The sequence below is a fragment of the Benincasa hispida genome, unplaced genomic scaffold, assembly GCF_027475165.1.
Source record: "Benincasa hispida cultivar pf3 unplaced genomic scaffold, pf3_genome.v1.1 HicScf968, whole genome shotgun sequence".
Lineage (NCBI taxonomy): Eukaryota > Viridiplantae > Streptophyta > Magnoliopsida > Cucurbitales > Cucurbitaceae > Benincasa > Benincasa hispida.
In genome coordinates, this window is record NW_028327117.1 from 46730 (window position 1) to 63395 (window position 16666).

The 16666-nt window shown below is 27.6% G+C and overlaps 1 protein-coding gene across 1 annotated transcript; it reads left to right on the forward strand.

The window, feature by feature from the left end:
- The first annotated feature begins 14989 nt into the window (after positions 1-14989).
- On the forward strand, positions 14990-16270 carry LOC150029732 (uncharacterized). Its single transcript, XM_090310411.1, has one exon. The coding sequence runs from the start codon at positions 15016-15018 to the stop codon at positions 16204-16206; it is 1191 nt and encodes a 396-aa protein (XP_090166537.1). The 5' UTR covers positions 14990-15015; the 3' UTR covers positions 16207-16270.
- The last annotated feature ends 396 nt before the right edge of the window (positions 16271-16666 follow it).

Sequence of the window (16666 nt, forward strand, 5' to 3'; positions counted from 1 at the left end):
GTTTGTTTTCTCCTAATCTTTTTACAGTACTTTTCATCCATCCTTAAGAAAAATTTGCATCCATAGCCAACTTTGTGTAGCTCACTTTATCGTCTGACTATAATTTGCCAAAATGAACATAGCTTCAACTGACATAGTGTTTGTATTATTATCCTCAAAGTGAGAGATTCGACTCCCCTACCCCACATATTGTCAAAAAAAAAAAAAACATAGTTTGTCACAAGATCAACTCTTCTCATATATACATATATACAAACTTGGGTGCATCCCGTGATGTACTCATTTTTGTAAAACTCACTCGAGTATCAACGTGTGTATGGAGATGAGTATAGTCTTGTGGCTGCACTCAAATATTACTCATATATCTATATTGAATTATTTATTTTCTATGGTGAAGTAAGACTAATAAAAAGGATGTGGTTTAGGATGTATACATTTTTGTATAGTTCATCGGTTTGTGATGTGACAAACTTTTTTTCCCAAAATATATTTTTGATTTTTTTTGTTATGTGATTTTGAAATTTTGAAATAGGATAAATGCAATCCATTGAACCTAAATATGACTTTCCATGAAATAAAACATAATGAGCAATACTTGGTGATTAATATTTGGATGTATCCTATTTCTATGCATCTCACTTTCATCGCACACAATAAGAATTAAAATATTTAAATAAAGATATAAAAAGAATTTATCACGTAACAAATTATGATAAGATAATTTGGTGGATGCACAAAGATAGATATAGACCCAGATATATCTGAGTAATTTTCATACTGATACAACTTTTCTAATCATATGGTAAACTATGATTGGACTATTGGGTGGCTACAGAAATATAAGTGGAATGCAGGATGCGGTGGGGTATTTTTCATCTTTAATTACCACTAGTTACTAAAGGACAAAAATGCCCCTAGTAATTCGTTTACCAAGAGAATAAAAAAACTTAGAAAAAGAAAAATAAAAATAAAAAGTTTAACCCCAAGGCTTATAAATAAACTCCATTGTTGCACCTTAAAATCAGAGTCCAGAAAGAACAAGAAAGACAAGAAAGACAGAGAGAGCCTCGATGACGAGGAAGAAAGTGAAGTTGGTTTGGATTGCAAGCGATAATGCAAGAAAAGCCAGTTTCAAGAAACGAAGGATCGGATTGTTAAAGAAAGTAAGTGAACTCACCACTCTCTGCAGCGTTTTCGCCTTTGCTGTGTCAATGGCCCCGACGAGGACCATCCCGTCATGTTGTTTTACTTTATCTGAAAGAGATAACAATTTAATAATTATTAAGAGAAAATTAATGATTATCTGTATATTATCCTTCTATGTTTATTAATATTGATAAATAGTTGATCATATGTAATACTTTCATTGACAATAATGATATGATATTTTAATAATTGACCTTCTAAACAAGTCAAAAATGACGTAAGTTACATATCTAGTGCGTCGGTTTCAAAAGATACGATAAGAACATTGATTTCATGATATTCAGATGTCACATGCAGAACACGACATCATAGAATATGTTTAATTAGATCACCAGGAGTGACATCGATAAAAATAGTAACCCGAAAAGCTAACAACTCAAAACATTCACACTCTTAAAAGTTAAAACAAATATTCTTAATCATGAATATTTATGGAAATTAAAAATTTAGTCTCTTGATCTTTAGTATGTAACAATTTATGGTGGGTTTGGGGCGAAGACTATCCTAAGATTATAATAACTACTAAAGTAAATACTATTTTGTATTCCCCAATTAATTACAGTCAACATTATTTCTAAACCCTCATTTGCTATAGTATTTACTATTTGTTATGGCTTTTACTATTTAACATTTATATCTTTTTATTCATTGCTACAGTGTTTACTATTTCCTTCTCAAATTAAAATAGTTTACACTTCAAACACATAATATTATAACCCAAACTAATATAATCTATACCCCAAACACAAACTATTATAACTTAACTATAATAACCTAGAACTATAATAATCAACTCTTTGCCCCAAACGCCCCTTAGTCTATGCACTTTTAAATACATAATGATTGTTCAAGATACAGATGACATCATTACAAATTTCAAAATACAAGTACCAAATTATTATAAAACTAAAAATATAGAGACAAAATCATGAGGTGTTTTCAAATAAAGGAAAATGAACCAACTTATTTATAAATATAACAAAACGTTACTATCTATCAATGATAGACTGCGAGATTGATGTCCATTGTGATCTGTCGTCCATTGATATATGTCTATCGCGATGTATCACTGATAGACAGTAATATTTTGTTATACTAAAAATATTTTCAAGAGTTTTACCATTTAAAACAATTACCCTTAAGTTCATTACCCACTAATATTTAGCAATTAAATTATTACTTTCATAAAATTCACTATCGTTTAATTGAGATAAAACCCTGCCTCCAAACTCACGAAAGGAAAGAAATCATATTACAAATCTCGATACATTTCATCACTAAAGAAGAGAAGATATTTTTAACCTTTGGTACTCATAGCCTTAAAATTATAAAAGATTAATGGCAATAAGAACAAAAGAAAAAGAGAAAAAGAAAAAAAGATTTTAAAATAATGATAATTTTTTCACATAAAAACAAAGAAAAGAAAAAAGCAACAGTTCAACCAATTGTCTGAAATATCAATGCAAAAACTAATAAAGATTAAGACAAACTAATTTAAAGCAGTGAAACAAACTATAGTTTAACTTTAATAGGTTCAGATATGATTCTAACACCAAACATTTAATAGCAATAAATGTCATTTCTAAACCAGCCACAACTCTAAATTCTCCTCCATTTTCCACCCTTAGTTTTTGTTTCTTTTTTTTTTATCCTGTTCACTTGTTTACTTTGTATAAATCTACACCCACCAAAAAAAAAAATCAATTTATATTTTATTTTTTAAAATTAATTTTATTTAATATATGATTTGAGTTTAATAGTATTTTGGTCCAGAAGTTTTCTAACTTGACATTTTAACCTTTATTTTAATTTTTTTATATATTTTTTTGGCCTCATTTGTCTTTATTTGTTCAAGTACACACACATACATCCATACATACACACACACACACACATATACACACACACACCTATACAGACATACATACATACACACACATACACATACATACATATATATATACACATACATATATATAACTTCTCCTTTCCATTTTCAGATGGAAAGTGAACAAAATGCTATATAAACTAAAATAGCTCGAAAAATAAAAAGTATAATTTATCTTTTTTTTTTTTTTTTTTTATAAATAAGTGTATTCGATATTGTTGAATGATATTCACTCAACACCATGTAGAGGTGAAAAGATTCAAAACTTTGGCTTCTTGACCAATAGTAGGTGTTCTAACTAGGTGAGCTATTTACATGTTTAACAGATGTTCGTGGGATGAGGTGGAGGCAATGATAAGCTTCTCTAGTTTTGTCTCCATTCTCTAATTTATTCTTCATTCCACGAAAGTTTTCGTTTACTTCAATAGATTTCTTGTGAAAAATTTATGGAAATCGTGTTCTCCGCAAAGAATTGTTGGTCATTCAGTTTTGTTAATAAAAAAATTCAATGAAAATGTTTTGGATTTTTTTCCATGAAAACTCTCTATTTAAATGCTTAATTTCCGATAAAAAAAAAATCATGAACATTGTAAAAGAAACCAAATAACACTTCATAAGCATATCAAATTAGTTGGTCTCATAACATTTTTTTTTCTTTTTATATATTATAAAATGGTGAAAACATTATTGTCAATAGAAAGTTATCAAATATATTGTAAATAAATCAATATATGGCGAAACTAGCTATAGAATACAATACTATAGGATTAGGAATTTCTACAAATTAATTGGCTAGGGTTAAAATAGATTTATTTTATCAAATAATATATAATTAAAAAAATAATGTATTTGTAGTTTTAGCATATAATTAAGCATATGTTCTTTTTATTATTATTATTATTATTATTATTATTATTATTATTATTATTAAGCATATGAATATCATATTTGAACATGACAGTTTTTGTGGCTTCTCATGATTGATTATTTTGTATTTTTATAAATTTTAGTTGATATAAATATAAAAAAAAAATTCTTTTGTTTTTTTTTTTTTTTAATATTCAACATCTGAAAGGTGAGATTTTGAAATTTTGGTTGAGATTATATATATATATATATATATATATATATATATATATATAAATGAAATTATTGCAAAATAAATTAAATTATGTCAATTTTGTTGAGTTAGAAACTTTATATTTTATTTATGTTATAACAAATGGGTTTCAAAATTTATTATACCTAGATTATATACCGATTCATTAGTGTCATTGTTAATATCCATTCATATATTATATTTATAAATCTAACCTATATATGAAAAAAATGTTATTAGGAGAAACTCTTTGCCATACATTTTGCCTTTATATTTTTAGTAAATTTATGAAAATTAAAGATTTAAATAGGTAAAATTTAAGGGATGTAAAATGAAAATTTCTGAAAAATGGATTAAAGACAACAAGATCTCACATGTTTCTTGAATAGCTAGCCTCACACACATATGTAAAGATTTAAAAATCTTCCACGTGGTCTGTCATGCATGCAATTCCGGAAACCGGTGAGATTGTGAGAGTTGTATTGTAACATTTTGGATTTAATTATTCTTCTTTTGGCTTATTCATCAAAAGAATTTGAGGAATAATATTTTTAAATAATAATATGGGTAATTTGAAATTATCATATATATATATATATATATATATATATTTATATATATAAAGAGAAAAACAAAATGTAATAATAGATTATAAAAAAACTTAAAAATAATAATAATTTTTTCACATAAAAACAAAGGAAAGAAAAAGGCAACAATTCATCGACCAATTGTCTCAAATATCAATGCAAACTGCTTATGTAACCGTAATTCCCATTTTACACCTAATATAGTATATAAATATATATTTTTGGAATAATAAATAATAATAATGTTTTTTTTTAGTCAAAATGACAACTAAGAATGATAAAGTAATATTTAATTTTGGGTTAATTGCTATATAACTACCCCTACTATTCTAGGATTTCCTTTTGACAACTCATTTTAACATTCACTAATCAAAATTCGAATGTTGACCGACAAAAATATAAATTTTTATTACGAAAATAAATTGTTTAAAGTTCATTTTTTCCATAACTTTGTAGGGTATGAATTTTTATTCTATTTCTTTCTTCTTTTTTTTTTCAAGTAAGGTTTGGTAGATTTAGTGATTTCTCTAAAGGTGTTTAATTATATAGGCTACACAACTTTTGCTTATAATTAAACATCAAATTTAGGTTTTGGTTAATATTTTGTTTGTTTTGGATTTTGGGCTTTGAAAATTGCATTTGTTTTCTCCAAATCTTTTTACAATAATTGGGTCTAAAGATCACGCTTAAGTCCAATTAATTAAGCCCAAAGGCCAGACTCAAGTCCAATTAAATTAGGCCCAAAGGTTAGGCTCAAACCCATGAAGCCCATTAGGGAGCTCTATATATTGAGAAGCTCCCTCATTTGCAAAGGTCAGCATTTCTACATTTCGAGAGCCAGAGATAATTCATCAACACTCAATAAAGACCTACAGCTACACTCCAGCAAGCAGCATGTTCGTAACTCCAACTGGGTCAAATTACTATTTTACCCTTGGGTTACCTCTGACTTCTTAAGTACCAGTGCTCCTCTAATGAACAACATGTTTATGATCCAACCAATAAATAGAAATCCTTTACGAGTCAATGAGAGGGTATGGCCCTTTGTTCAAGTCCTGAAGACACCACTTGAGGGAACACTCATCTACTTAATCTCAAAGAGGTAATAAGTGAATTACATCTTGTATTATTATGTTTCCAAATCCCCACTCGGTCTCATCCCAAAATGATAGGCATTTTTTACAATTAAGATTAGTAAACATTCTTCTACATATTAATTTCTTTGTTTTGTTATTTAACTTCAAAAAAAAAAAAAAAAAACTAAGCCGATTAGAAAAAGAAAAAAGATTAAGACCTACCAATTTAATTTATAATTTTTTAAAAAAATTAAATTTAATAAATACTTTTCTACCCATTGATTTTTTTTTTGTTATTTAAATTTAAAAAATGGTTGTTTTCAAATATATAAAAATAAATTAAAATATTTACAAAATATAGAAAAATTTTAGAACTATCAATGATAGATGCTGATAGACTTCTATCTGTGTCTATCAGTGACATTGATAGATTCGTCTATCAATGTCACTGATAGACACTGATAAATGTCAACCAGTATCTATCAACAATTTTGTTCCATCTCGTAAATACTTTCAACAATTTTACAATTTGAAATAATTTTCTTTTAAAAAAAAGCTAAGCCAATTTTTTAAAAATAATAAATGATTTTTAAAAATTTGTTAAGGTTTAAAAGGGTAAAGGGTATTGAGAATGAGAGAAAATATATGCATGTAAGAAACAACTAAATTAGAGGAAATAAATAAATAATAAAAAATAGGGTAAAGTCAATAGATTATGAAAATGCATATGAATGAATATGATTGGTTTGTTAAGACCCATAATCAAATCAAGGAGTTAAAGAATTAGAATGATTTGAATTATTTTTTTTAAAAGTGTTTAATGTTTAAGAAAAAATAATTTTTATTAGGTGTAAAAGCATGTTTTAAGACTTTTTTTTTCCTCACTTATTTGTTTTTATGATGAAGTTTGAGAAAGTTAAAATCATCTTTGATATAAATTTTTGAAATAGAAGAAAAATGAGTTTTGTGAACATGACTCAACAGCATAAAAATTCTATTTTATTTTATTTTTTTTTTTTAATTTTAGAGTTGAAGATTAGAGTCCTCCACTCCACATATTATAATTATTTAAATGATTTTATAAAATTATTTTTTGTGATGAGTCATTTTAATGTTTTCATCTTAAAAAGTAATCAAATGTGATTTTGAATTATTGGCATTTAGTTTTAAAATTGGTTTTATAATCTTCACATCACTCCAAAAAAAATCTAAGAAATTAGTATTTTTTTCACGTTCTTCTTGGTCAATCACTTGACCGAAAAATCAATCTTCATTGACTAGAAATTATTAAGGCAAATGATAACTATTTACATTTTATGTTAAATTTTGATTTTTAAGAATTAAACTTACAGAACTACTTTTATTCATTGATTTCTTTGTTTGCTTTATTTACTTTTTAGTATTGTTTTAAGAAATCAAGTCAAATTTAAAAAATTAAAACAGAAATATATATTTTTTAAAATAATTTTGTTAACAATTCAAATATTTTGTTGTTGTTGGAAAAAACAAAAACTATGATAAAGAAATTTGAAGAAAACGAGTCTAACTTTTAAAAAATTAAATAGTTATCGAACGAGGTCTAAATAACTGTGGGCTTTACCTATATACACCATTACCAAACAATCACTATTTTAAAACATACGTAATTTCGAACATTCTAAAATTTCTTCCAAACGTATTCATTAGAAAATATTCCTAATTTGTCACCAAATATAAACTTGCCGATAGTTGGGAGAAAGTGAATCTATTGAAAATAGATTTAAAAAAATGGTCTATTAATTTTAATATAATTATGTAGATAAAACATCAATTACCATTTTTAAAATCGATTATGGATAATCTAGACCCTACCATTGTCTAACGAAAAGGGTAAAATAAAAAAATAAAAAAGCAAAGAAAGAGAAGATAAGGATGTGTTGGAAGTTGAAGATAAGATTAGAGAGCATAAAATTCACAAAAGAGAAGAGTATTTGAACAAAGCTAATATTGTTTTTTTCTAATTCAGTTACAAATGGTGGGCCCACTATGGTAAAAACAAATTAATTGTCCCTTTCATTGGGTATTGTTTGTCTTGTTACAACACTAGGGTCGTGATTAAACCATGGGGATATAAATGTTACAAGTTTTACTTTATGAATTCTTTATTTTAATGTTTAAACACACACACACACACACTATATATATATTGGTCTAAGTTATTTTCTTAATCTTTGGATTTTCGAACTCTATGATTTTAAGGTCCGATGGATGGATGACCTAAAATTGAAGTGAAAATACGATTGTATGTCTTATTTTTCAAAATTAGGGGTTTTTGACATTTTGCTTACATCATATTCGTGTGAAATTATTAAAATGGAATCTTGCGCATGTGGATTGGTCTTTTGATCTCGTTCTTTGCTTTCCTCTTGTTGGAGGAGAAATCTCAGATCAACCACGGACCGCCACGTCATTTTTTTTTTTTTTTTTATAAATAAGTGTATTTGATATTGTTGAATGATATTCACTCAACACCATGTGGAGGTGATAAGATTCAAAACTTTGGCTTCTTGACCAATAGTAGGTGTCCTAACTAGGTGAGCTATTCACAAATTTAACAGATGTTCGTGGGATGAGGTGGAGGCAATAATAAGCTTCTCTAGTCTTGTCTCCATTCTCTAATTTATTCTTCATTCCACGAAAGTTTTCGTTTACTTCAATAGATTTCTTGTGAAAAATTTATAGAAATCGTGTTCTCCGCAAAGAATTGTTGGCCATTCAGTTTTGTTAATAAAAAAATTCAATGAAAATGTTTTGGATTTTTTTCCCATGAAAACTCTCTATTTAAATGCTTAATTTTCGATAAAAAAAATCATGAACATTGTAAAAGAAACCAAATAACACTTCATAAGCATATCAAATTAGTTGGTCTCATAACATTTTTTTTTTCTTTTTATGTATTATAAAATGGTGACAACATTATTGTCAATAGAAAGTTATCAAATATATTGTAAATAAATCAATATATGGCGAAACTAGCTATAGAATACAATACTATAGGATTAGGAATTTCTACAAATTAATTGGCTAGGGTTAAAATAGATTTATTTTATCAAATAATATATAATTAAAAAAATAATGTATTTGTAGTTTTAGCATATAATTAAGCATATGTTCTTTTTATTATTATTATTATTATTATTATTATTATTATTATTAAACATATGAATATCATATTTGAACATGACAATGTTTTTGTGGCTTCTCATAATTTATTATTTTGTCTTTTTATAAATTTTAGTTTATATAAATATAAAAAAAATCTTTGGTTTTTTTTTTTTTTTTAATATTCAACATCTGAAAGGTGAGATTTTGACATTTTGGTTGAAATTATATATATATATATATATATAAATTATAGCAAAATAAATTAAATTATGTCAATTTTGTTGAGTTAGAAACTTTATGGGTCTCAAAGTTTATTATGCTGAGATAATATACCGATTCATTAGTGTCATTGTTAATATCCATTCATATATTATATTTATAAATCTATCCTATATATGAAAAAAATGTTATTAGGAGAAACTCTTTACCTATACATTTTGCATTTTTTAGTAAATTTATGAAAATTAAAGATTTAAATAGGTATAATTTAAGGGATGTAAAATGAAAATTTCTGAAAAATGGATTAAAGACAACATGATCTCACATGTTTCTTGAATAGCTTGCCTCACACACATATGTATAGATTTAAAAATCTTCCACGTGGTCTGTCGTGCATGCAATTCCGAAAACCGGTGAGATTGTGAGAGTTGTATTGTAACATTTTGGATTTAATTATTCTTCTTTTGGCTTATTCTTCAAAAGAATTTGAGGAATATTATTTTAAAATAATAATATGGGTAATTTGAAATTCTTCAAAAGTGTTTATTATATAAGAAAAAAATAATTTTCATTAGGTGTTAAAGCATGTTTTTAGACTTTTTACCTCACTTATTTGTTTTTATGATGAAGTTTGAGAAAGCTAAAATAATGTTTGAGATAAATTTTTGTTGAGTTAGAAACTTTATATTTTATTTTTTGTTATAATGAATGGGTCTCAAAGTTTGTTATGCCTAGAAGATATATTGATTCATTAGTGTCGTGTTAATATCCATTCATATATTACATTTATAAATTTATCAAATATATGAAAAAAAGTTATTAGGAGAAACTCTTTACCTATACATATTGCCTTTATATTTTTAGTAAATTTATGTGTTACACTTTACCTATGGGAGTCAACTTTTCACGTGTAGTTATTCATTTAAAGAATAATGAAGGAGACGTTTCAAATCTTCACAAAACATATTTTTTTTATAAAAAGAATTTAGGTCGAATAAGTACCATTGGTGCAAACTCTCTGAGATGGAATGCCATAATAAAATTTGTTAAATTGTCTAACTCTTAAAAATCAATGATAATTATTAAAACAAACTATATCATATTTATTTATTGCATGCCAAACAAAAACCAATTTTTCTTTTTAAATTAGAAAAGAAAACACTAAATTAAACTCTAAACAAAAATTATATCAATTTAAATCCTAAACTTTCGTAGATATATCAATTTTACACCCTTCATTACGTTCTTTCTAGGTAAATATCGTGTGATACATATATTTTATCAACTAAACTCCTAAACTTTCATAAACAAATCAATTTAGACTCTCATCTAAAACTTCTTTTGAAAAGTGTCCATGCATCAAGTTTAATCATCTATTTTATTAATTCAACATCTCGAAAAGTCTACACACGTATAAGAATGATGCATCGATAATTTTCAAATGTAATCTTAATAAAGAGTTAAATAATTGATTCACTTATAATAATTTAAAAGATAAATTTTTTTAAAAAAATTATATAATTCTTACAATATTTTTTAAATCAAATCTAAAAAGAGACGATTAATCGGTAAATTTATAAAATTCAAGATTTAAATAGGTATAATTTAAGGGATGTAAAATGAAAATTTCTCAAAAATGGATTATAGACAACATGATTTCACATTTTTCTTGAATAGCTAGCCTCACGCACATATGTATAGATTTAAAAATCTTCCACGTGGTCTGTCATGCATGCATTTTCGGAAACCGGTGAGACGTGAGACTGTGAGAGTTGTAATATTTTGGATTTAATTATTCTTCTTTTGGCTTATTTTTCAAAGGAATTTGAGGAATATTCTTTTTAAATAATAATATGGATAATTTGAAATTATCATATATATAAATATATATTTATTAAATCTGTGGATGGATGATGTTTTACTTTATTTGAAAGAGAAAATAATGGTATGAAACAAAATTTAATAATTATTAAGAAAAAAAATTAACGATTATCTATGTATTATCCTTACTATGTTTATTAATATTGAAATATATCATAAATAGTTGATCATATGTATTACTTCCATCGACAATAATGATATGATATTTTCATAATTGACCTTCTAAACAAGTAAAAAATGACATAAATTACATATCTAGTACGTCAGTTCTGAAAGATACGATAAGAATGTTGATTTCATGATATTCAGATGTCACATGCAGAACACGACATCATACTATAATAGAATATGTTTAATCAGATTTCCAGAAGTGACATCGATAAAAATAGAAACCTTAAAATCTAACAACTCAAAGCATTCACACTCTTAAAAGTTAAAATAAATATTCTTAATTGTGAATATTTATGAAAAGTAACAATTTTGTCTCTTGATCTTTAGTATGTAACAATCAGGATGTGTTTGGAGCGAAGATTATGCTAAATTATGAAAGGTCTAAACTAATACAATCATTAACTTATGGTTTTGAGTCTTTTGACTAATATAACTACAAATTTTAGACTAACACATAAAAAGTTTAGGGATATATGTTATTTTTCTTTAGTACATCAAAAACTATATCAAGTGATGGATGGTAAAGAAAAGGAATTCAAATTTGGGTCAACAAAAGAAATAGTAAATTTTGAAGATTCATTTTGAAAAATAGCAAAAAAAAAAAAAAAATCAAAATTAGAAAATCGTAAAATGATTTTTTAAATTATTATTCGAAATTTTTAAATGACCAAAATACCATTATCATATAACAATTATGCAGTAATTCAAAAAATATTAAATTTACAACTGAAAAGAACTAAGATTTTGTTAAACTTTAAAAATAAAAACAACTAAGATTTTGTTAAGGTTAAAAATTAAAAAAAAAAAAAAAATCAAACAAACAAAGATTTTATTAGCATTAAAAAAAATACAATAATTTTAGAACTCACAATCATAACAATCAATGTTTCATTTGAAAATTTAAAAGAGACTTTTTTTTTTTTTTAATCAAACTTGAATTATAATAAAACACAGTTACACAAAAATACCTAATCATTAACCCATGGTACAAAAGCTTTTGAAAAGTAACTCTGCAAAAAAGTTTAAAATTATAAAAATAAACAATCATTAAATTGAGAAATATTATATTATCCTTAAATACTACTCCATATTTGTAGAAATCAGGAGAAAATATCGTATATTTAAACAAATGAAAAATTAAGGCTACTTTATTTTTATTTTTAAAAATTAAGCTTATAAACACTACTTACATCTCCCAGTTTCATACATTGTGATCTAAATTTTGAAAACTATAAAGAGTAGTTCCTAAAAAATTGATTTTGTTTTTGAAATTCAACTAAAAATTCAACAGTATTTAAAAAAAGAAAGATGCAAATCATTATAAAAAATGTAGAGGAAATAAACTATGATAGTGTGGAAACATAATAAATAATAAAAAGGATAAGTGAATCTAGGCCATCAGTGAAGAATTGAAGCTCCAGGACGACTTACGAAGCGTTTTGAGCTAAAAATTTGAGATAATATTGTAAACTCAATTATAAACAACTTTGTAGAATAAAACTTTTTAAGATGAGGCCTGGAAATCGAGTTATATAATTTTGAATGTTGAACTGGAAATTGTTGAACAAGCAGGCAGCTGCTTGAATTGGGGCCAATGATGAAGTTTTGAATCTCCAGATTAAACGACGAGGAATTTTGAGCTGAAATTTTAAGGTAATGTTGCTAACTCAATTCAAAACATTTTTGTAGAAGGAAGTTTTTTCAGAAGAGGGCTGGATTTTGAGTTATGAATTTTTGAAGTTGTCACAGAGGATCTGGGCATAAGCAGACCGCTGCTTAGGAAGATGCTTAGGCAGCTCAAGAGCGAGAGCGAGGGAGAGCGAGAGGGAGCGAGAGGGAGCGAGCGAGAGCGAGAGGTGGATCTCGCTAGGGACGGGAATCTCGCTGGTTTGCACTGGATCTCGCTGGTTTTGCATTAAAACTCGCTGGAAAGTGCCAAATCTCGCTGGGAAGGGTAAATCTCGCTCATAGGGATGATCTCGCTCATGATGATTTTCTCGCTAGTCATGCTGATTTTGTTGATAAAAGTTCCATTAGTAAATGAACTATTTGAGGTATTTTGATAAGAGGCGTATAACCCGTTAAGAGGCCAACGAGCTGTGATGACTATGTGATGACTTACTGTTTTAATGATTTAGAAACTGTGATTTCTTGAAGATATTTCTTAAAGAAAAAGCAACAGTTCATCTCAAATATCAATTCTAACGGTTACATGTAATTCCCATTTCACACCTAATATAATATATAAATATATATTTTTGGAATAATAAAGTTTTTTCTTTTTAGTCAAAATGACAACTAAGATGATAAAGTAGTATTTAATTTTAGGTTAATTGCTATATAACTACCCCCACTATTCCAGATTTTCCTTTTGACAACTCATCTTCATTCACCAATCACAATTCGAATGTTGACTCACAAAAATATGAATTTTTATTTCGAAAATAAATTGTTTAAAGTTCTTTTTTTTTTTTAAAAAAAACTTTGTATGGTTTGAATATTTATAGCTTTTGTGATATATTCTATTTCTTTTTTTTTTTTTTTTTTTTTCTAGTAAGGTTTGGTAGATTTAATGATTTCTCTAAAGGAGTTTAATTATATAGGCTACACAAATTTTGCTTATAATTAAACATCAAATTTAGGTTTTGGTTATTAATTAGTTTGTTTTGGATTTTGGGCTTTGAAAATTGTGTTTGTTTTCTCCTAATATTTTTACTGTAATTTTCATCTATCCTAAAGAAAAATTTACTTTCATAGCCAACTTTGTGTAGCTCGCTCTATCATCCAACTATAGTTTGCCAAAATGAACATAGCTTCAACTGGCATAGTGTTTGTATTATTATCCTCAAAGTGAGAGATTCGACTCCCCTACCCCACATATTGTCAAAAAAAAAAAAAAAAAATCATAGTTTGTCACACGATCAACTCTTCTCATATATACATATATACAAACTTGGATTCATCCCGTGTTGTACTCATTTTTGTAAAACTCACTCGAGTATCAACGTGTGCATGGAGATAAGTATAGTGTTGTGGCTGCACTCAAATATTACTCATATAATTGAATTATTGATTTTCTATGGTGAAGTAAGACTAATAAAAAGGATGTGGTTTAGGATGTATACATTTTTGTATAGTTCATCGGTTTGTGATGTGACAAACTTTTTTTCCCAAAATATATTTTTGATTTTTTTTGTTATGTGATTTTGGAATGATGAAATAGGATAAATGCAATCCATTGAACCTAAATATGACTTTCCATGAAATAAAACATAATGAGCAATACTTGGTGATTAATATTTGGATGTATCCTATTTCTATGCATCTCACTTTCATCACACACAATAAGAATTAAAATATTTAAATGAAGATATAAAAAGAATTTATCACGTAACAAATTATGATAAGATAATTTGGTGGATGCACAAAGATAGATATATACCCAGATATATCTGAGTAATTTTCATACTGATACAACTTTTCTAATCATATGGTAAACTGTGATTGGACAATTGGGACAGAAAGATAGGTGGAATGCAGGATGCAGTGGGGTATTTTTCATCTTTAATTACCACTAGTTACTAAAGGACAAAAATGCCCCTAGTAATTCATTTACCAAGAGAACAAAAAAACTTAGAAAAATAAAAAGTTTAACCCCAAGGCTTATAAATAAACTCCATTGTTGCACCTCAAAATCAGAGTCCAGAAAGAACAAGAAGAACAAGAAAGACAGAAAGAGCCTCGATGACGAGGAAGAAAGTGAAGTTGGTTTGGATTGCAAGCGATAATGCAAGAAAAGCCAGTTTCAAGAAACGAAGGCTCGGATTGTTAAAGAAAGTAAGTGAACTCACCACTCTCTGCGGCGTTTTCGCCTTTGCCGTCGTCAATGGCCCCGACGAGGACCATCCCGTCATCTGGCCATCTCTCTCCGTCGCTCAACACCTCTACCGTCGCTTTCTCAGCCTTCCGGAAGTCGAACGCCAGAAGAAAATGACGAATCAAGAGACATATCTCAAGGAATGCACCACTAAAGCTCAAGATATGCTAAAGAAACTCATCAAGAAGAATCAAGAACTCGAACTCGATCTTCTGATGCATCAATTGCATCAAGGTCATCATATTTCCCAACTCACCAATGGGGAATTGCTCGCATTGTTCTGGATGGTCGGAGAGAGAATAAGAGACTGCCAAAAACGAATCGAGTATCATCAACAGGTTCATCGTCTTCCTCCTCCTCCTACTGAATTTGTTCCTTCTAACTCTCCTCTGCTTGAAATAGGGAGCAATGAGATGGATCTTGTTGATAATGGAAGGAATTTGATGGATAAATGGTTTATTGATATGGTGATGAATTCGAATGATAAAATTGGGGGAAATAGTAGCAATATGGCAGGGGAGTTAGGGTTTGTTCAATCGGAAGTGAATATGGGCGATTTGATGGATGGAGAAAATTTGATGGTGGGAATCAGCGAATTAGGCGGAACGGAAACGATTATTGTTGAAGGAGATGGCGATGAGAACATTTTGTTATCGGAGTGGAATTTTGGGGTAAATGACAATTCTGGAATGTGTGAGATTGAGAAGCTTGTGAACGACATTAATGGCGTTGGTGTTGAGGCTACTGTTAGTCATATGGATTTCACTCACCAAGCGGGTTTTGGAATCGGTGGTGACGTCAATGGTGGAGACCCTATGGGGAGTCTGTACTCCGATGCCTGCTACTACGGCGACAGTGGTGGTGTAAGGATTGATGTGAATGATGATGTAGAGATGTTGCTTCAAGGATTGTTTGAAAGTGAAATAAGCTGCAGCAATGGAAATGGAAATGGAAATGAAATTCAACATGGAAATGGAAATGAGAATCAGAATAATGAAGGTGGAGACGTTGAAGATGATCTTCTAAGTAAGGAATGGCAAAACAACTTTACTCCATAATTGCTTCTTCTTAATTAAGTTCTAAATAATGGAGGAATTTGAGGGTTACTCCAATTTTCTCTCTCTCTATATATAAAAATATTATGATGGTATGAATTATGATCTAGTGTCTAAAGAAAATAGAATAATGTGTTAGTTTCTTATGAGTAGTTAAAATCTAGTTCTCTTTTTTAAGGGTGGATTAATTGAAATATTTGAGTAGTCTACTTAAGCATTTTTTAGAGATTAAAAAAAAAATATATGATCACTATTTTAGTATTTGTCCAGATAATTCTGTATCAAGTTTGTCTAAGTTAATTGAGTGAAGTTTAAATTGTCTCTTTTTATAAGAATTTAAATATCTGATTTTTCATATATTATTGATATATACTTATTTAGTGAATTCGAAAATTCGATTTTCGATCTCTCGCAATTTTTTTATAATATTTGGAATGGAAGAATAGAACGGCTTCGAATGCAT